This window comes from Myotis myotis, unplaced genomic scaffold, assembly GCF_014108235.1.
Source record: "Myotis myotis isolate mMyoMyo1 unplaced genomic scaffold, mMyoMyo1.p scaffold_m19_p_3, whole genome shotgun sequence".
NCBI classification, from domain to species: Eukaryota; Metazoa; Chordata; class Mammalia; order Chiroptera; family Vespertilionidae; genus Myotis; species Myotis myotis.
Window position 1 is genome coordinate 58,012,933 of NW_023416335.1, and position 21,752 is coordinate 58,034,684.

The 21,752-nt window shown below is 37.0% G+C and overlaps 1 protein-coding gene across 9 annotated transcripts in view; it reads left to right on the forward strand.

Annotated features, from left to right (window-relative positions):
• The window catches only part of TBC1D4 (TBC1 domain family member 4), a 196,706-nt gene that overhangs the window by 152,888 nt on the left and 22,066 nt on the right, over positions 1 to 21,752 (forward strand). For 4 of the 9 annotated variants that reach the window (XM_036301318.1, XM_036301317.1, XM_036301320.1 and 1 more), the window contains 5 exons: positions 2,978 to 3,052; positions 4,345 to 4,571; positions 6,149 to 6,313; positions 18,692 to 18,852; positions 21,336 to 21,545. In XM_036301318.1, the coding sequence (XP_036157211.1) occupies positions 2,978 to 3,052; positions 4,345 to 4,571; positions 6,149 to 6,313; positions 18,692 to 18,852; positions 21,336 to 21,545 (838 nt within the window). Of the gene's footprint in view, positions 1 to 2,977; positions 3,053 to 4,344; positions 4,572 to 6,088; positions 6,314 to 12,482; positions 12,509 to 15,933; positions 16,026 to 18,691; positions 18,853 to 20,485; positions 21,019 to 21,335; positions 21,546 to 21,752 lie in introns of those variants that run through there. The other 5 variants (XM_036301319.1, XM_036301322.1, XM_036301325.1 and 2 more) reach the window with 5 other exon arrangements.

Consider the following 21,752-nt stretch of genomic DNA (forward strand, 5'->3'; position numbering starts at 1 on the left):
GCTCAAGAGCTTCACTTTTAAATTGTGCTTCCTGGGTTCAAATCGATGCTTTGTCCTTTAACTAGCGATGTAAGCTTTGGCATCGTAATCATATCAGAGCTTCAGTCTCTTCATCTGTGAAGTTGAGCTAAAAACTACACCTCCCTCACATAATTTTTGTGAGGGATAAATGAGATAATGCAGTGTAAAATGCTTAATATAGTACATAGCACACGATAAGCATGCATCTCTTAATTTTATTGCTTATGTAATTGTTAGAGAACCACCAGTAATATAACCCTATAAGTAATATACATAGATAAGAATAAATATTGCTTGCATGAAACAAGATAGGATACCATAAATATAAAATAGTCAATTGAGAACAAGAAAGAACGCAAAACTTTCTGATAATAGACATAAAAAGAAAAAGTCAAAGTCTAGGAAGCTACAGTTAAAAAAATCTTCAAGAAAGTAAAGCAAAATGGCAAAGAGATGGAAAATAGGAGAACAGGGTAAAAAGTCAAAAGATTAGTCTGAAGATCCAATAGCCAAATGCTGGGGGTTTCAGAAAGGGAAAGTGCATGCAGAAGTTTTCAAAGAAATCATTTCAGAAATTTCCCAGAGCTAATGGGCATGTTTCCGGACTTAATGGGCTCAGAATATGTACAATAGAACGACTGAATAAAGCCATGCCAAGCCCATGGTTGTGAAACTTCAGAACGCCCAAGGGTAAACTTAGAATCAGTTCCAGAGAGAGATAGCAGGCCATACAAAGGCTCCGTCACAATGGCATTAGTCTTCGGTGCCAGAAGGCACTTGAGCAATGCTTGCATTGTGAAGGAACGTTTGTAACCAAAATTATATATCCAGCCGAACTGTTAATGAAATATAAGCGTAGAATAATGACATTTACAGACATGTAAGTTAAAAAAACTATTTCCCAGTCTCCCTTTTTCAGAAAGCACTTGGAGTAGGTGCTCTACCAAAATGCAGAAGGAAACTGAGAAAGAGGAAGACCTGGGATCACGGAAACAGAAATTCCAACATAGGGCAGCATTAAAAGATATCTCTAGGTTCATAGTGAAGGAAAATACTGGGCAGATCTGTTTAGCAAGCCTACACTGCAGCCAGTCCAGACTGGGTCAGGAGACAGAGGCCTTCATAATGGGTAACTCAAATGAAAAGAAAAAAATGTAATTGATAGATTTTGGGTTGTTTGACCCTACTGAGATCTGTTGGTGACTTCTGTAATACATCAGTGATCGCTAACTCTTTGAAAAACAGATTGCACAAGTTATAAGTTGTAGTAAGAGTCAAATATATAGCTCAGCTGCAAACACTATTTACAAAGTCATAATAATCTAATCCAGTGGTTCTCAACCTGTGGGTCGCGAACAATGAAAATACATCCTGCATATCAGATATTTACATTACGATTCATAACAGTAGCAAAATTACAGTTATGAAGTAGCAACAAAAATAATTTTATGGTTGGGGTTCACCACAACATGAGGAACTGTATTAAAGTTCCTCGCGGCATTAGGAATGTTGAGAACCACTGAATCACACATTATTGTTTTAACTGAAACCTGTGATATAACTATTAAGAGAGGAGGGAAAGAGAGAGTGTGTTTAGGAGTGGGTAATGAAGTAAGAATACTAAAGTCTCATCTTCCGAAGGAGGAAGTGAATAAATAGTGCCTAAAGCGGAAAGCTTAGGAATAGTAATATAAGTTGAATACCAGAAGCAAGTATTTGAATGCACTTTCAAGTATTTGCTTTTGGAGAATGGGATTCAGTGTGTGAGAGAGGGGGGCGGGATGGTGGCTGTCACTTCTCGTTTTGAGCTTGGTAGCACCATTTGGCTTTTGAAATTTTGTGCAGATATTAATTTGATTAAAAATTCAAATGAAATTTAACACTCTTCCCTCCAAAAATTAAACCCAGGAAAGTATGGCCACAAAACATTAAAACTATAAACTGCTGTACAAATATCATGTGTTTTTTATTTTGCAGAGTTTGCATCACATGGTTTATATTTCTAGTTACTCTTTTTAGAGCTTTTCCATGGGTTTGGAGTTACATGGAATGCCTCAGTCTGTGGTGTGTCTCTTAAGACCTTCTGTATGATATGGTGCCCAGCCTGCCCTTCCATCCTCTTTCCTTCAAAAGTTGGCTTCAGTTTCTTCCTGTATGAAGTGAGGGAAATACAGGGTGGGACAAAAGTAGGTTTACAGTTGTTTGTATGGGAAGTAATACAATAATTTATAAGTAGTTATACAACAATAAACTCAGTTTCACATACTCACAACTGTAAACCTACTTTTGCCCCACCCTGTATATAAGATGATCTCTTAGGTTCCTCTTTCTTAGACCATCTATGAGATCTACACCAAAGGTATGTGAAAAGAAAAATAAGATCCAATATTCACCAATATTGAAGCGGACTGTTATTTAGTCTTTTTAGAGAGTAATCCTTTATTGAAGTTGTTTTGGATTATGGAATAATGAATGAAGCTCAAATCCATACATTTTAGGATGCAGTTTTCTCTTCTTAACATGTGTCTGTTATAATCCTGCAATGTGAATTATGATGTTTGCTGCTTGGTCGTAGGAAGGTTGTATGTATTAAGCCATGTGGTGGTTAGATGTGCTATGCCTTCCAGTTTGTGTTTATCTACATGACACACAAAGTTAATGGGACTCTCTCACACTGATTGTGGGGATGAAAAATGTTTTAATCTTGTAACCAAAATGACTCCAAAAAGCTTGGTCTGATATCTAGTCATCTAAAGGCTGAGTTAAGAATATTGGAAATAGATAGTGAATAGTTCTATTTACTGTGCTGCAATGGCTCTTAATACTGCCAAGAAAATTGAGTGAACCACAAAAGGGATCAATTTAATGCTAACGTAAAGAGCCAACTGCTTTTTATAGTAGTTTTAAAGTAAAAATTAAGACCATCTGAATGCTTTAACTTTATTCTTTTCACTAGGGAGCTAACAGAATGAGAGGGCGGCTTGGAAGTATGGACAGCTTTGAACGGGCAAACAGTCTTGCTTCAGAGAAGGTAGGCAAGCGGACAAGCCCCTCCCCCCCTTTTTTTAACCACTAATTGGGACTTGGCACAAACCAATGCTGATATGGTAATTTGTGTGCTTAGTTATTTTGTTCTGAGTCATTTATGATTTCAGAAAATATATTTGAGGCTTTATTGTTTTAAATAAGAAGATTCTGGATATGAGCATGTTGCTCTTTACTCAGCTGAAGCTTTCTCATGTGAGACAGAACATACCCCTTGCAGACTAACTGCTCTATCAGGCCGCTTACTATTCGGAGCTAGTATGAGGACAGTATTTGAGCAGCCATTGCCCCAAAGCCATAGAAAAATGAGCCATGGAATTACTGCACTTGTGCCGTGCTCTTGTTATCTTTTGTTTTCTCTCCATGTTACCCCCCTCCATTTTTATCCATTTTAACTGCAACATTATGCTCTTTATCTCATAGACAATTCTCAGTAGGGTTGGTTTCCTGTTTCCTGTATCATGCAACATGGAACCTGAGGCATATGCAACCTATTTATTAATTAAAAAATATTAAAATATTTTTTTATTAAACTTTCTGTTGATAAAATTGAGGACTTGGTTCAGCTGTGAGTCTTTTAGCCCTAACTCATGTTTATTAAGCTAAGCATTTCTACAGCGGTGATTGTTCTGGAGAGTATAAACAGCATACCTGTCTAAATTGAAAGATTTATGAAGTCTACACATGCAATATGAGATGCATTCCAGCATAACTCACTTCTCATTCATTTCCTGTTTTTCATGTCTTTTAAAAAATGTACTATCAGGGGACATGTAGTTGGATAGAAACATTCATGGTGAAGGAAGACACTTAACAGGCTCTATTTTATTTCCCTGAAGGCTCTGCCACCAGACGTGGACACTTAAACGTTGTGATATTGTTTTGAGAGTACAGGAAGCATGCAACTGACATGTCACGGAAATCAGTAGATACGTAAACGCAGACTCCACCCTTTTTTTTGTCATGATCTCTTTTCATCTTTCTGGCAACAATGAGAATTGCTACAGCATTTTACCACAAAGCGTTAGGGAAAAGAATACCTTTTCTTATCATCCCTTTCGCTTTCTGGCCCATCTTTACTGGTGCTGCTATCAGAAGAAATGGGTTGTGGTGATACTGATTAGCCTTCAGCATGGATCAAATGAAAAAAAAAAAACCCACCAGCTTTGTGTTGACTCAGGAGGAAGAAGAGGTGCCCTGTCCTTTCTGAGCTCTGTGTGGACAGGTCTGCCATGATCTCTGGGGGAAAGAAAGACCTCACTTCTGCTTGCTTCGCAGGACTACTCACCGGGAGACTCTCCGCCAGGGACGCCCCCAGCCTCCCCACAGGCCTCAGGTTGGCAGACGTTCCCTGAAGAGGATTCTGACTCCCCACAGTTTCGAAGACGGGCACACACGTTCAGCCACCCGCCGTCAATCACCAAGAGAAAGCTGAATTTGCAGGATGGGAGGGCTCATGGGATGCGCTCCCCTCTCCTGAGGCAGAGCTCCAGCGAACAGTGCAGGTGAGTCCAGATCTCTCTCTGCAGTGGGAAGTAGCTCCTCCCGACCTGTTTTGATCACGGTGGAGTCAAGATTTGTTGTGACTTCGTGCTGTAGCCTACCTGTAGTTTTTAGAAAGATCATCAAAATTAATTGAATGATAAAGACCTTAGTTACTAGGTGAAACAAGGCAAGATTGAAGGCATACCCAGAGAGCTGAGTTAAAGCATTTTGGATGGAAACTTTTTTTTTCCAGAAAAACAGAGGAAGCAAGATATTACACATGTGGTTTCGCCTGAATAACCTGCTGACAGGACATGTTATCAGTGTCTTCTTGATCACTTAATGAAACAAAGTCAGCAAATTCATAAAACAACAGAGCAGCAGAACTCTCTTGGGGGCCTACAGTAAAATACAAGGGTTCAAAAAAATCACCTAAATTACCTTCATGCATGAGACAAAAAGTAACTATATTTTATTTCATAATAAATTAAAGCCAAATAAGAAAATTGTTAAAAATTTTATCTTGAATAACATGATGTCTATAAAGAATACACACAGCCTAGTTGACAGGAAGTAGCCGTAGGAATTACTTTACATGGTTATTTAAAAACATAACTCAGCCAAATTGTTGGCATTTGATAAGAAATAATAACGGGGGTAAATCTGGAGTAGTAGAACTTTTATATGTCTTACTGTGTAATACAAATCAGAATTTATATCCTAGAGCTAATTTTGTTTTTCTTCTTTCCCTGTGAGTTTGATATGGGAAACATGGTCTGGTAGAGATCCCAGATGAAGAAAATAAAAACAAAAACCAGAATGCTAAATGAAAAGAGGTTAAATTTTACATTGTTATCAAGATTTTTTTTATGATCACTTTATCTATATTTTCAGGAAAAATTATTTTTAAGAATTTAAAATATTATTTTAAACTAGAAATGATATCTATTCTTCCCTATGCTTTCTACATTTTATAATGTATAAGCTCAGATAATTTCTATCAATATAAAAAGATGCTGTTTGTATTGTTGTAAAAACATGCTAGGAAAAGAATCTTCTAAAAATAAAAAGACCTATGCTGGCAATTTAAGGCTTCGTATGAAAACGTGGCTGTAGGAAAGAATATGGACATAAATGTTTGTGAGGCCAAAGATACGATAATTCCAGCAGCCAAACATGTTGTCCTTAAATTGTTAGAAGAATTTATGTCTTTAAAATTGTGAAGTCTTTGAACTACTGATAATCGTTTTTTCCTTCTGGAACTTGTTTCCTGTAATTTTTTGTGCTTTCCTATTTTTTTTCCCCCTTAAAGTATCTTTTGCATGTAAAAACAAACACTGTTTGTCCTAAAATTGTTAAGAAACTGTTAGTAGAGACAAACACAGGAGGAATTCAATTTGTGAAAGGGTGAAACAAGGTCATACTTTTAAATAGAGAGAACTGCATGTCCCCTGACCCCTACCATAAGATCCAGCCCTGAGCCTTTAAAGGATAGATTACATGAATAACACGAACTTGTTTATATACTTTTTCATAGTGAATGAAGACTTTGCCAAAATATAAATTAAGATCAATCTGCTGTGTTTTCTGTACTCAGCATTCTTCCATCTGCTCGGCGCATGCACAAGGAGAGTAACTCTTCCTCCAGCCTTCCAAGTCTGCACACTTCCTTCTCTGCCCCTTCCTTCACTGCCCCCTCTTTCCTGAAAGGCTTTTACCAGAATTCAGGTAGACTGTCCCCACAGTATGAAAATGAAATCAGGTGAGATCAGTGTCCTCTGTTTGCAAAGCAACATTTTCCACAGTGTGATATACTGATGCGTTACTAAAGAGTGGCTAATTTTGGAGTGACTTTTATGCATCCTTATGTTGTGCTTGTTCTAATCTATTTCTAATATATTGGTTTTTCATTCCACTTAATTTTATTAAGAAAACTTCTACAACCAGCATTTTGAAACTTTTATTTTTTTATTTTTTATTTTTTTTATTGCTTAAAGTATTACAAAGAGTATTACATATGTCTCCTTTTTTTCCCCCCGCCCTTGACAATCCTCTGGCCTCCCCTACCCACCAGTGTCTTATGTCCATTGGTTATGCTTATATGCATGCATACAAGTCCTTTGGTTGATCTCTTACCCGCCCCCCTCCTGCCCTCCCACCCTTCCCGGCCTTCCTGCTGTAGTTTGACAGTCTGTTCAAGGCAGCTCTGCCTCTGTATCTATTTTTGTTCATAAGTTTATAATGGTCTTTATTATCCAGAAATGAGTGACATCATGTGGTATTTTTCCTTCATTGACTGGCTTATTTCACTTAGCATAATGCTCTCCAGTTCCATCCATGCTGTTGCAAATGGTAAGAGTTCCTTCTTTTTTATAGCAGCATAGTATTCCATCGTGTAGATGTACCACAGTTTTCTAATCCATTCATCTACAGATGGGCACTTAGGCTGTTTCCAGATCTTAGCTATGGTGAATTGTGCTGCTATGAACATAGGGGTGCATATATCCTTTCTGATTGGTGTTTCTGGTTTCCTGGGATATATTCCTAGAAGTGGGATCACAGGGTCAAATGGGAGTTCCATTTGTAGTTTTTTGAGGAAACTCCATACTGTCAACATGGTAATCTTTTAAAATTATTATTATTTTTATACTGTTTGTATGTGTCTTTGCCTTGGGCCCCAAAATCTAAGCTTCGTTCTTGTTTGGAACAAGACTTAGTGCTAACACATGCTAAGTGAACCTCCCCTGTTCTTGCCTTTTTTTTTTCTTTTTCCTTCTTAGCCTCTCTGGACATATCTTATGGAATCCAAAAGCCACTGATTTAAACAATTTTACTAAAGTGATGGATATAATATATCTTTACTTTTAAGTATATAGGATATTTCCTAGGCATTTCTTTGATTTTTCAGTGACAAGGAGTCACTTCTCTGAATCTCAGTGTAAATCACATAATGGGTACAGCATCATGTTGACAGCAACACTCTCATGAAAGATCTCTTGAATTTTGTAGACATTTGAGTTTGTTTGGTTACCAATATTGAAAATGAATAGCCTTTAAGTTTTGTTCTTTGCTCTTATAGCGACAGAAAATTAGATGTAGTGATTTTGGAAAACTGGCTTTTAAAGAAATCTGAAATTATGAACTCTTACTGATCATTCATATTCTTAGTGGGATGTTCCTCCCTTTGGAAAGAGGTGGTTAAGTTGGGAAGTCTTCTAAGGGGATCGCTGTTGGCTTAGAAGTTTATCAGATTGATTCATTCCTGTTTTTATGCATGGCTTGGAGCATTCATTTGTATTGTTATATAGTATTCCATTTAATACACCACAACTTATCCATTCTCTTAATGGGACATTTGAGTTGTTTTGAGTAGTTTGATAATTGGCAATTCTTGCACTCAAGGAGTGGAATACATGCTATCAGCCAGCCTGGGTGCTGCTAAAATCTTCTGTGTGCTTTTGGCTTCCTTTTCTTTAGATTTAGGAAATCCTCAAAGTTAACATATATACCCTCAGTAATTAGTTAAATTAGACTCTTCCTTAAATTATCTCTATCTTTTGTCCATGTGTGCCAATATTTTTCACTCCAATAAAGATTACTAATATTGGATTAATGAACTTTTGAATCTGAACTTTTCTCTGAATTAGTACATGTTCAAGCATTGAATTTCTAGTGAAGAAGTTGATGAAGAATTGATCTTAAAAGGCTTTTTTTTTTTTTAAGGGAAAACCTTAGGGGAGAAATTTTAAAGGAAGTTAGCCATAAAATACAATATAATATATATGTAGAATATGTAATGAATTTAGAGAACCAAGAATGTGCACACTTAAAAATATCAGTTTGCCTTATCTCTATAGTACCACCTACTAATAAGAATACAACACTTCCAGTGAACTCTATTTGCAGTTTTTTATTGTTATATTACTTAAAGTAAGCATTTGGGGAATCACAATTTCCTTCCAGAAACAAAACCAGGCCTGAAAGTGACAATGAAGCTAGCCATTAAGAAGGTCAAAGGTTAGCTGTGAATAGGATGTTCTAGAGTACAAAATCAGTGACTTTTAAAAGATTATTTATAGTGCTTAATGTAAGGTTATACGTTTATCTTGAGTAGTTTCTTCTTAGATGTGTATACAAGGTGCCCCCCCCCCAAAATGTATACACACTTTAACAGCTGATAGCTTAATTTTGAAAATGAAATGTATTTTAATAAACACTGCCTTTGTAATTATTCAAAGTATGTATATACATTTTTTGAACACCTTGTATTATTCTTTCTCATAGCTTCCTTTAGCTCTCTAATTTCATTTTAGTAGAAGGATATTGCAGTCCAGAAGGCAATTATATGTTCATTTTGCATTGGAAAATGTCACCTTTTTGCTGCTATCTTATTTGAAGTGCTCTGTTTAAACATGAAGAGAACTTATAAATTTGTAGAATCAGCCCTGACTGGTTTGGCTCAGTGGCTAGAGTGTCGGCCTGCGGACTCAAGGGTCCCAGGTTCGATTCCGGTCAAGGGCATGTACCTTGGTTGTGGACATATACCCAGTAGGGGGTGTGCAGGAGGCAGCTGATCGATGTTTCTCTATCTTTGATGTTTCTAACTCTCTATCCCTCTCCCTTCCTCTCTGTAAAAAAATCAATAAAATATATTTAAAAAACAAAACAAAACAAACAAACAAACAAAAAAATTTGTAGAATCATTAAACATTTTGCTATTTTTTTTTTTATACTTTGTAATGTTTTCTTGGCTCTGAAAAATTCTAAAAATCAGAAAGCACTTTCTGTACTTTTGTATGCTTTTTAGTAATTTGTATGCATGGAATCAATAGGCTAAAAAGACACTTAAATTTTTTTCATTAAAGTATTTTTACTGGTATTAAAATATAACTATATAGCTCATTAGAGTGAAGATTCCGTGTAACCACTGCCTGGTCACTGCCAGCAGCCCTGCAGCTCCTCTCTTTTTCCCACCCAACCAGCATGCCTATCCTGACCTCAAATACCATAGCTTAGTTTTGCCTGGTTTTGAACTTTATTTAAATAGAACAATACAGTATAAATTCTTTTATATGTGGCTTCTTTCATGAACATTAGTTTGTGACATTTATTCCTGATTTTATGTGCACTTTAGTTTATTCATATATATTGCTGTATAGTATTCCATTTAATGCTAGATTTATCCACTCTTTTACAAATGGACATGTGGGTTATTTTTATTTATTTATTTATTTACTAGAGGCCCAATGCACGAAATTCGTGCAAGAGTAGGCCTTCCTTCCCCTGGCTGCCGGCACCGGCTTCCCTCTGGCACCCAGGACCCGGGCTTCCCTCTGGCTGCCAGCAGGCACCCGGGACCCGGGCTTTCCTTGCAGCCCCAGCTTCGTCAGGAAGGTTGTCTGGAAGGATGTCCAGAAGGATGTCCGGTCTAATTAGCATATTATGCTTTTATTATTATAGATTTTGCTTTTAAAGAGTAATGTCCTTGATATTATTGTTTATGTCTTTAGCTGATTTCTATGTATTATTGATGACACAGTAATAAAGCTGTCAGACAAAATTAACTTTTAATAGGTTTATTTCAATGAATAAGTCACTTAGACATAAATTGACTAGTTACAATTTTGAAGAGAGTGTTTTTAAATTTGTATTTGGAAATAATACCAAGTTTACAGGAAAGTTGCAAAAATATATGGAGGACTTCTGCTAACTCTTTACCCAGATTCATCAGCCTTTAATATTTGCCCCACTTGCTTTATCATTCTCTCTGTTCATTTACATAGGAATATATACATGCATACATATAGGCATTTTAAAATTCTAACCCATTTGTGAATAGGTTGCATACATCATGTCCCTTTACTTGAAATAGTTTAGTGTGTACCAGTATTTCCTATGAAGGAGGAGAGTCAGGAGTGTGGTTTTAATCCACTGACTTCAGAACTCTACATCTCTCATCATCACTACTTTCAGAGAGAACATCCTACTGACACAGTTACCATGACATCTGGAACTACTCAGAATATTGAGGGGAAGAGGTTCATAATACTATGAATTGCAGTTTCCTTTTCACTTGGGTATATCTCACTGGTTTTATAGAGTGGGTCTCTAAATATGCATCAAGTGAGGGAGAGAATAGGTTAGCATATAGATTAACAAATACTACTTTTTAGAAGACATATTAATTTGAAATTTGAAATTCAGATTAGGCATCCTTTTCTAGGACCACTATTTGAATTATTAAAAAGATGTCAGGTTACTGAGAAAAAGGAGCCAAGATATTTTTAATGTCATGATTTATTGATTAGTCGGGTCACTTGTACAGCATTAAAAAGGTAAAGGAAAGGGAATAAGTGTATGCTTTGAATACCTCACTTCAAATTAATTTTTTAAAGTTTAATTTTATTTCATTGTTTAGTAGCTAAACTATAATTGTCTATAATGATACAGAATATTTATACACTATCTATTTATCAAATGTGTAATATGTCTTTTCTAACAACAGGCATCTTATCACTCCTTATTGCTTCTCAGCTTTTAAGACTATAATTAAAAATTATTCATATTGAAGTTCATTTGTCAAAAGTAAAATGATAGTCATTTCTATTTACTTATAAATCTTCAATGATAAAGTAAGATTTTGTTGATGAAGTACTTTGTTAGACAGTTTTGGTTCTCTGTAGTTCTCTCGTATTTACTGACAAAAATAGTATAATCATTCATTGTGGTTCATTATTGAAATAATATTATTTATGCATTATTAACTTATGGGAATGCCTTTTTATTCTAAATACTGATTTTGGACATATGTCTCTTTCTTTGTGCTAATGTCATTCCTTGTTTTCCTGTTGAACTAGACAGGACACTGCTTCAGAATCAAGGTGATTAGAAGTCTAAATATTTTCATTTAAAAATTTTGTAAATTCTTCCAACTGAATATCAACATTAGTTTAAAAGCAGTTTTGGCTGTCTCCTGAATGCATGCCATCATTCTGGTGCTATGAGGGTTACACGGTAGAAAAAAATATGACACACTGTATAATCAAAGATCCCAGATGACCATAGGAAATCCTGTTTCTACTCTATTCCATGTTGAGATTTCCTTAGAACTGTGCTGTATCCTTCAAGTGAAGCCTAATTTAATTTTGAATTATTAGAATTAGACATATAAATTCCTTATATGAACTAGTTTAGAGGTACATATATACATATAAGTAATTCATTCTAAATCCCAAGAAGATGCAGAAATAAGAAACCTACTCATTAAATTGACTCTGGTTTTGACCTGAAGAGTATTATTAATCTACTAGAGGCCTGGTGCATGAAATTTGTGCGGGGGGGTGGGGGGGTGGGGGCTCCTCAGCCCAGCCTGCACCCTCTCCAATCCGGGACCCCTCGAACATCCCTCTCACAATCCGGGACCGCTGGCTCCTAACTGCTCACCTGCCTGCCTGCCTGATCACTCCTAACTGCCCCCCTGCCAGCCTGATCACCCCTAACCACCTTTGCCTGCCTGCCTGATTGCCTCTAACTGCCCCCACCCCCCACCGGCCTGGTTGCCCCTTACTGCTCCCCCCTCTGCTGGCCTGGTCGCCCCCTCCTGCCCCGCCTGCTGGCGTGGTCTCCCTACGCAGCCTGCTGTTCAGTCGTTTGGTCGTCCCTCACTAACCCCTCCTGCCAGCCTGGTCGTCCTCACTAACCCCCTGCCGGCCTGGTCACCCCACGCAGCCTGCTGTTCGGTCATCCGTCAGGTTGTTTCGGTTGTGACAGCCCCTAGATTTTTAAATATTAGGATTTCTGCCCATCTTAATTTCTGTCACGTTGGGTACTTTGAGACACTGCTGAGGCCTCCAGACCTCCCACTGGTCTGGACACAGGAAAACACCTACTTCCTTAATGTGGAAGTCTGACCACATCGCTGATGACACTTCTTCCTCTTGACCAGCATGCTTCCGTGGTAAGCATCCAGGGTCACTGCTGAACAAGTTAACTGGAAATGGGTACTCTTTGCCTTGTTCTAATGTCCATGCTTTGCTTATATTCCCAGCTCAGTGAAAGACAGACATGCCCATTTTCCCACTGGGGACCACTGACATTTAGGTTTCTTTCAAGTTGGAGTAAAAACATGGTATTAAAGACTGGGCTAGAATGAGATGTACAGGGAGAAAAATATTATCTCAAAAATTATTTTGGCCACATTGGAAAGATGAAAAGTAACTTTTTGTATACTTTTAATTGACCTTTACTTTTTTTATGGTTGGCTATAAGACCATTTACATAATAACTCTTATCTGCTTTTAAAAGCCTAATGGAAATGCTAGTTTTACTTTTTGTCCTTTTAGGTTTTACAACAGCATATAATTTGATCTGTTTATTATCTTACATGTCATTTGGCCTATAATTTCCTTATTTTACATATGTTTAAATTAAGCTGTGGGAAAAATTAATGTCTTGCTTGCTATCATTTTCTTAATCCTAGGTTAAAAGGATGTAAGTAAATAAGCTACCCAGAGATACTTTCAATTCCAATGTAAAAATAAAATTTGCTTTTCAAATAAAATTTGCATTAAGTATAGAGTTTAGGAAATAAAACTTTTTGTTTTCCTCATTCTTTTTTTGTTTTGCACATCGTTCCACTGATTATCACTTTTGACTCATAACTCAGATGATGTATGTTGATTTCCATTAAAATAGTTCAATCTCAGTTGTTGTTGTTTTTTTAATTAGTAAAGATTTTCCATGATGATAGATGGTTTACTCAATTGAAAGCCAGGACTTAGATAGACTATTAGTGCACCCGATGTGATTGTGACTTGAATTGGGCTATGGATCCTGTGCAAAAAAAGCTCAAGTTTCATTACTATTTTGTTCCATGCAGCCTTTCTTGGGATGTTTACAAAGAGAAAGCTTTCTTAGATTTCTGTTAAGTAGTTAGTATTACATTAATCAAGTTTTGTTTCTATCCTGAGTTGTAATACATTGTGATTTAGCTATAGATTTAATCAATGTGTAGTCATTTATTTGGACTTTATGAAGCTAGTAGTTTTAGATGCGTGCACGGAGTTGAAGGATGAGGGGCAGTTTGCTGCTCAGCAGAACAACACCTTTGTACAGCAGATCCTGGCCTAAGAGTGCCTTTATGAAAAGTGTATCCGTGTTGTCCTGGTGGGAAATAAAACATGATGGCATCCTTCTTAAAGTTGAGTCCCTGTGAGTGGTCACTAAAATCCTTTCAATATCCAGTCAATTAATTATTATTAAATCTGGCAAGTGAGCATCAACAATTCTGTATTTAACATAAGCACCATCATGTTAATTTAATAGCTGAGATGGTGAAGGCTCTAATTGCTTGGTCAAGGATATGTTACTAAAACATTATCTTGAAGCTCTGTGGGAGGGATGCTTCATATCATATCCATTGCTTTTGATCAAGGCTCCATCCAGAAGGGCTCAGAAATGCCTACCAGCCCTCATTGTGGTACACATATTTTCTCCCCTATGGCCCCTCATTTTGTTCATGGATTGTGGTGACTAGTAATAGGAAGAATATATAGAATACACCCATACAAAAATAGGTGGGAGTTCTCCACATTGTACTTCCTTCCTAGTTATTCATTTTTAATTTAATACATTTAAATAGAGGTAATGCTGGCACAGAATAAATTTCCAGAATATGTTTCTTGGGAAGCAGTTTTATAATGCACATGTTGATATTCCAAAATACAGAAAGAAAAGATTATATGAAAAATAAGGGAATGATTTTGTTTCATTATTTTTTTTAATATATTTTATTGATTTTTTTTTTTTTTTTTTTTTTTTTTTTTTTACAGAGAGGAAGGGAGAGGGATAGAGAGTTAGAAACATCAATGAGAGAGAAGCATCAATGCGCTGCCTCCTGCACAACCCCTACTGGGGATGTGCCTGCAACGAAGGCACATGCCCTTGACTGGAATCGAACCTGGGACCCTTCAGTCCCTAGGCTGACGCTCTATCCAGTGAGCCAAACCGGCTAGGGCTTGTTTGGTTATTTAAAAAAAAAAGTAAAGATAATTAATATATGTATATTCCACCATATTAATGTGTTTTTGATTTTTCCCTCCTAAGTAAAAATAAAAAAGTCTTTACATTTTGGAATGCAATGATTTTAACAGCAAAGAAAAGGAAATGAGACATTTACATAAATGAATACCTAATACTACTCTGAAGTTATTAAACTGCTGAAATAAATGACATTTTTCCAGTCAAATAAATGAAAAGAGAAATACTGACCAGATATTTTTCACCAGAAATACAGGGGATCCTTGGAGTTCTGACAGCTTTGGTTTTGAGATTTTATAGACCTTTTCTGAACTGATGCAAAAAGTGTTTACATTGGCAAGATAAATCACAGTACGTAAGTTTCTGGATTTCAGACTTCCTGAGTTTGAATTCTGGTTCCTCCACTTATTATCCACGGGACTGTGGGCAAGTTACTTAGCTTCTTTCTACCTCAGGTTTCTCACTAAAATGGAAATAGTAATAACACCTTCCCCATAGGTACTGTGAAAATGAAATGAGTTCATACCTGTAAAATGCTTAGAATAATGCCTGGCACATAGTGTGTGCTTTTTGTATTAGTTTTATTATTACTACATGTTGTTTTGTTTTTATTTTCACTCAAAAAGTGGACATTGTGCTTGGCTACCTGCTAAATTTAATTAAAGGAGAAGTCAAAGTGAACACTAAAGTTACAAGTACAAAAACAACTCAAACAACCCATCTTTTATATATTAAAAGATATAATAATAGCACCCTCCCACCCCCACATTTTTCACCTCATCCCAGTGTAGCTTTTTTTTTCCTCCAAATTTGTTAGTGCTTTATTTCACTGCTACTACTCTTTTAAGAGGAGCATCAAATCTTGGGAGCTTGCGATGGCTACCATGAAATCCAAGGCTTCCCTTTGAAACACATCACTGGCTCACTTCCTATTGGTCTCCAGATACCTTTTTATTTAAATCTTTATTGTTGAAAGTATTACATAGGTCCTCCTTTCCTCCCTTTAACCTCTTCTAGCCCGCTCCATCCTCCCCACCCCAGGCCATCACTAACCCATTGTCCTTATCCAGGGGTTATGCATATATGCATACCAGTTCATTGGTTGATCTCTTCCCACCCACCCTCCCCTGCCTTCCCTCTGAGGTTCAACAGTCCCCAGTGTAGTTTTCAAGGTGGAATATAAGAATTTTCATGCATTATCTTTCACAGGGTTTTGATTCTTGAAATTACCAGTTTAAGAATGTCAGATTGCTGACTACATGTACATCCGAGATTAAACTACTATAAGTTGTCTCCATGCACTGACTGTTGAAACACTTATCTGGACTCTAGCTTCTGAATCCATATCTTCTTGCAGCTATGCCTTATCTCAGCCACCAAGCTGCTTTTTCAGGATGTCGTTTTTTAGTACCAGATAAAGGTCAATGGTCTGTTATGTAAGTCCTTCCTTTCAGTATATTATCTTATATTTTGACTGCTAATTTTTGGCTTATTACTCGCTGTTGAATTCCAGACATGGGAGGACAATGGGTCATTGGCATTTCATTTGGATTGCAGGATTTAAAATTGTAGACGTTACGAAATTTTCAAATATGTAAGGTTAATGTAAGGCTACTTTATGTACTTGTTTTATAACATTCCTCCCCAAAGTCTGTATTTTATAGTAGTAAAACTGATAGATACTTCCCAGTCTTATTTGTAGTACTTTCTAAACACTTGATATGTCATTAACAGTGAATCAGGAGGTTTTCAAAAGATGGTTTAATTCCAGCATTAAAATGTAAAAGTTTAAGAATCCTTTGATTTGATTTACTCTAGTATTCTTTATTAGAGCTACTAAGAGGTTAAGGTAAGCTCACCCGTGAGGGATTGAAATAGGTGCTTTTACATAATTTAGTTAGCTTTCTAGGCTTAAATTATAAATTAGATGCCCTTATATAGGACAGGAACAACACTTACTTGGAAAAAAGATGCCTTATGTTGTTTACTAACACTGTTTTCATTGTCAATAGCTACTAGTGCCATCAACAGCTTAGACTGTACTTTTGGGAAACAGAACTTTTTGCTAGAAAAACTTAAAAGTCATGACTACCAACTAAAGATTTTAAGAAGATCCATCTTTTATTTATTCCTGTCATGTTAGCTCAGCCAATATTATTTTTTGTCCATTTTACTAACCTTCTGAGTTAATGTTTCATATTGTTTTACAGTATTTATTCAATGGATATTTATTGAGTTATTACTGTTATTTTCTAGTTACTAACTAGGAGTTAGAAATACACCCATGAACTAGCATTAGTAAATAACTGCCGATGAGATAATGTTACTAAAATGAAAGTGTTGCCTGGCCGGTGTGGCTCAGTGGTTGACCTATGAACCAGGAGATCATGGTTTGATTCCTGGTCAGGGCACATGCCCAGGTTATGGGCTTGATCCTCCAGTGTGTGGCATGCAGGAGGCAGCTGATCAATGATTCTCTCTCATCATTGTTTTATAACATGTTTCTATCTCTCTCTCCCTCTCCCTTCCTCTCTGAAATAAATAAAAATATATTTAAAAAAACAATAAAATGAAAGTATTTATGACTATTATATATAGACATCTGAATCACAGTTTCTAAAAGGGTAATACTTGAATTAATACTTTCCAAAGTGGAAGTAAAGATGAACAAATGTATTCAAGATTTCAGGGCATTTTGAACCATGGACATATATTAGGGTTATAATTTTATCCAGATACACAACAAAGGAGGTTTGACTATATATATATATATATATATATATATATAATCTGCCACTTTCTGAAGTATCATAGTACATCATGACAACTGCTGTCTGTGTAGCAGCTTGAAAGTATTAACCTTCATTTAGCTAATTCATAAGTAATATTTCCAGGATGGTAGATCAAGATTAGAAATAATGGAATTACCTGATGCATGAGTACATGAAGTAAATAAAACTATGACAACAGATCTGAATGTCTCCTGACCTCTGATGACCCCAGCACCACAGAGCTCAGCTGAGAACCTGGGTGGGTGTGGTTTTTCAGCCTGAGTTTCTTTTCTGATTTAAGAGCTGACACTTCCTGAGCTCATCAAAATTTTTGCACCTTCACTTATTGGTATCACACCTATAAATATTGCATCTTCCTCATTCTCAGGGAACCTCAGAGGCCTTGAAACTCAAGAAAAGTGAAGTATTCCCACCACTAACAGCAACAATTATTGCGTAGTATTCCAGCTACTGACATAATTGGTCTCAAAAGTGAATTTGAGTCATAATGATCTTTTATTGCAGATAGGCCTAGCATAACTTAGAACGACCTTTCCCAGAAAGGAGATTCTTAGAGCCAACCAGCCTTTCCCCATGTTTCTGAAAGACTTATATAGAAAGGTGTGACACCCCCAACCTTCCCAAAAAGCTGGGGTTGAATAAGTTAGGGAATTTTTGTGCACCGTTTCCCTCTTGGAGAGTTGCAGTGCTTGCTAGAAGATTACAGTCCCTATGAAGTCCTACTATAAAGAATATGTTTAATATTTTTAAATTTAACCTATTCAATCTTATTTGACCACAGTTTTTTCTTAACATATTACCTAACAGCAATCCCAACGTTGACTGTTCTGCCTTAATTCAGATTACTTTCTGCCATGATCTATTCAGAGGCGAATCTTAACACTCATAGCCAATTAGAAACTATCTTTATTAGCCTATTCTATAAGAACTATAAGAAAAGTTCTTTATGAACCTTTTATGAAATACTTACATTGCTTAGAGCATACTATTTGAAATTTTTAGCAAAGCATGAGTTCATTACTTAAGCAACCTTTGCATTCCTTACATTAGGACTTAAAAGGTGGGCTACTATGGAATGAGTAGAAACAGGAGAGCTTCTCATGACTGGGCTGTGGCCTGGAGTGCGTTTTCCCGGAGATGTGGTTGGCCTGGGTGCCCAGTGTGCCGCCTGATTCGTTGCTCCATGCTGCCTGTGGCTGTGCTTGCCCGTGGCGGGACTTGTGAATGGCTTGTGCTACCATATTGTTGCAAAGAACCAGGTTATGCAGTGATCCTTACAAGTTATATATTTTCGTATTTGCTTTCTGCAGTGATGGAGAGGGGAGAAAAAGGACCTCGTCTACTTGCAGCAATGATTCCCTGAATGTTGGAGCAACCCCCGTCACTCCTCGCCGAATCTCCTGGCGGCAGCGCATCTTCCTCAGGGTTGCTTCTCCCATGAACAAGTCTCCCTCAGCAATGCAGCAGCAGGGTCTGTATGGTGCTCACTCAAGAATTACTCCTCATTAGTGTAAATTAGGGAATGGAATGCAGTGGTTTGTGTCGAAAGAGACTTACGTATTACAGTGGAGAAATAATTTCTCTTTCTACTAGATGGTTAACTTCTCAGATATCATTAGAACATACCTGGCATTCAGTAAATGCTTGTTTAATGAATGAATAAGTTTCCAAAATCAGGAACTATGATAATGCTAGAAAAGAATTCATAGATTTTTTTTACCTTTTCTTTCTTTCTCCCTTCCTCCCTTCCTCCCTTCCTTCCTTCCTTCCTTCCTTCCTTCCTTCCTTCCTTCCTTCCTTCCTTCCTTCCTTCCTTCCTTCCTTCCTTCCTTCCTTCCTCCCTTCCTCCCTTCCTCCCTTCCTTCCTAACTTTGAAATTTAAAAAAAATTGAATTTATTGGGAGCGACATTACTTAATAAAACCATATAGGTTTCAAGTACACAACTCAGTAACACATCATCTGCATACTGCATTGGCGCTCGCCACCCAAGTCAAATCTCTTCTTGCCACCCTTTATCCCCCCTTTATCGTCTTCCCCCTCTCACCTCCCCCTTTTCCTTGGCAATCACCATATTGTTGTCTGTGTCTCTGTGCTTTTTAATTTTTGTTTTTTCCCCTTAATCCCTTCATCTTTTCACCCAGCTCCTTCCCAACCCCTCTCCTCTGACAGCTGTCAGTCTGTTCTGTTCAATTATAGTTGACATTCAGCATAGTCATAGCCTTTTTTATTATTGGAAAAGCAATGTACTCTTTTTTAACAGTCACACATAAAACAAAGTGACATAAAATGTTGAACAATGAAGAAATGGATACAGATACACTAGGTGAATATCAAGCAAAAGAGACTGTGGCAGCTGTCTTCGAATGTTAGGCCTTTTGTTAGAAATTAAAGCAAAAACATACAGAGGGGCAAAAAACTAATAATAAACAGAAAGATATAAAAATAATGAGAACACACTTAAGTATACAGACTTGAGCGCTAGAAAATCACAGAATTTTTGGCAGGAAAAAAAAAAATCACTAGCTCTTTTAATATATTCCTCCATGAAAATTGAATATAGAAACATTGAATACAGATAATAATTGAGAAATACAATTAAACAAAGTAGATCTGAAATTTATATGGAATCTTGCCATCAGAAAATTCATTCATTTGTAGCACATACGGAACAGTCATAAAAATTATGTTCTTGGCTCCAAAGATTTTTTAATGAATTCCACACCATCATGACCATTTATACTCTGTTCTCTGATTGCAGTGCAAATAAGAATAAAAAGAAAAAAGGAAAAAAAAGAAATGAAAGAAAGAAAGGACTCAAGAATTAGAGGACAACTAAAATATTTTGTCTGTTTGGAAACTGAAAACTACTAGAAGCTAGAAGGAAGAAAATATGATAAAAATTGAGTGGTATTTAGAGAGCATTTCTGAAATTAAGAAAGCCAAAACTTAAATGTACTAAATATTTAACTCAAGAAGCTAAAACAAGAGTGAAAGAGTGAAAAAATTTTTAAGTTATTAAGAAAATAAATAAGGGTACGAGTGGAGGTCAATTTATAAATTAAAAAAACAAACAAGGAAACAGTTGACATTACTAAAGATAAAATCAACTCTGCCTCGGCTGGTAAGAAGCTTCAGGGCAAAGCTAGGTATTTGTTTAAACTCATTGCTGAGACAAGTATGTTTCAGAAAGAGGAACATACTTGGAGGGAATTTTGTAGGTCAGAGAATCATGAGAAATTGAACTTTGGGAGCACAGAATGGAAGACTGAGATGAGGATGGGAAGGTTACATGCGGCCGGAGTCTGAAGGGATCTATATGCTACCCCCTGTAGTCTGGACATAGTTCTTTGGGATATAAGCAATCATTGACATGTTTTGAGACATGGTCATGCCTGTTAATACAGAAAAAATGGCAACGGTACAAAAGATGGACTGGAACAGAGGAGAAAATGAGCTCAGGAATTGGGCAAGAGGCTGTTGCAGGAGGAGTGAGCAGGGTGCTGAGCCAAGGCGTGCCCAAAGTTGCTCAGCTGCTTTTCTCCTGAAGGACTGAGATGGTGCATGTAGCCTTCAGGAGAGCCCTCATACCGACTCACGCACTCCTTTTGCTTTGCACAATCAGAGGGTGTACATAGGTGAATTGCGGAAGTGTTAAAACTCAGGGGAAAGGCCGGTTCATTTTGGAGCACCTATCTTTTAGGTCATTTTGTGTGGAAAGGAGAAGTGGTGAAATGAGATATGCTTTCATTTCACTATGAGAGGGAACTCTGGAAGGGGAATTCAGTCCAGTTTACTTAAACCATTCCTTCCAGACACTGACAGTGACTGGGAAAGTGGCTCTGTGCAGAGCTTTAAAGGTGGACCATACGACGAGAGCACGTTGATGCTGGAGAAAACTTGTGTAGCCTGGGTTACTGCTGAGGAATGCCCCTCACTGTGTTCTTCTCTGCAGATGGACTGGACAGGAATGAGCTGCTGCCGCTGTCCCCTCTCGCTCCCACCATGGAGGAGGAACCGGTGGTTATATTCATGTCTGGGGGCGATGACCCAGAAAAAGCTGAAGAAAGAAAAAAATCAGAAGAATTGAGGAGTTTGTGGAGAAAAGCTATACACCAACAAATTTTGTTGCTTCGAATGGAAAAAGAAAACCAGAAACTGGAAGGTTAGCCATTCAAATGGGGCTAAATGAATGATATGCTACTATAATTTAAGATTGTTGTCTTGGACTGTATATGCACTTTTTACTAGACTACTGATTATAATTGCTTATTTCTATTTTGTGAGGTGGTTATAACATGGGAAAGACCAGCTTGAAATATTGGCATTTTGGCTTAGCAGAATTAAAACATCAGGCACTCTTAGAGATTTT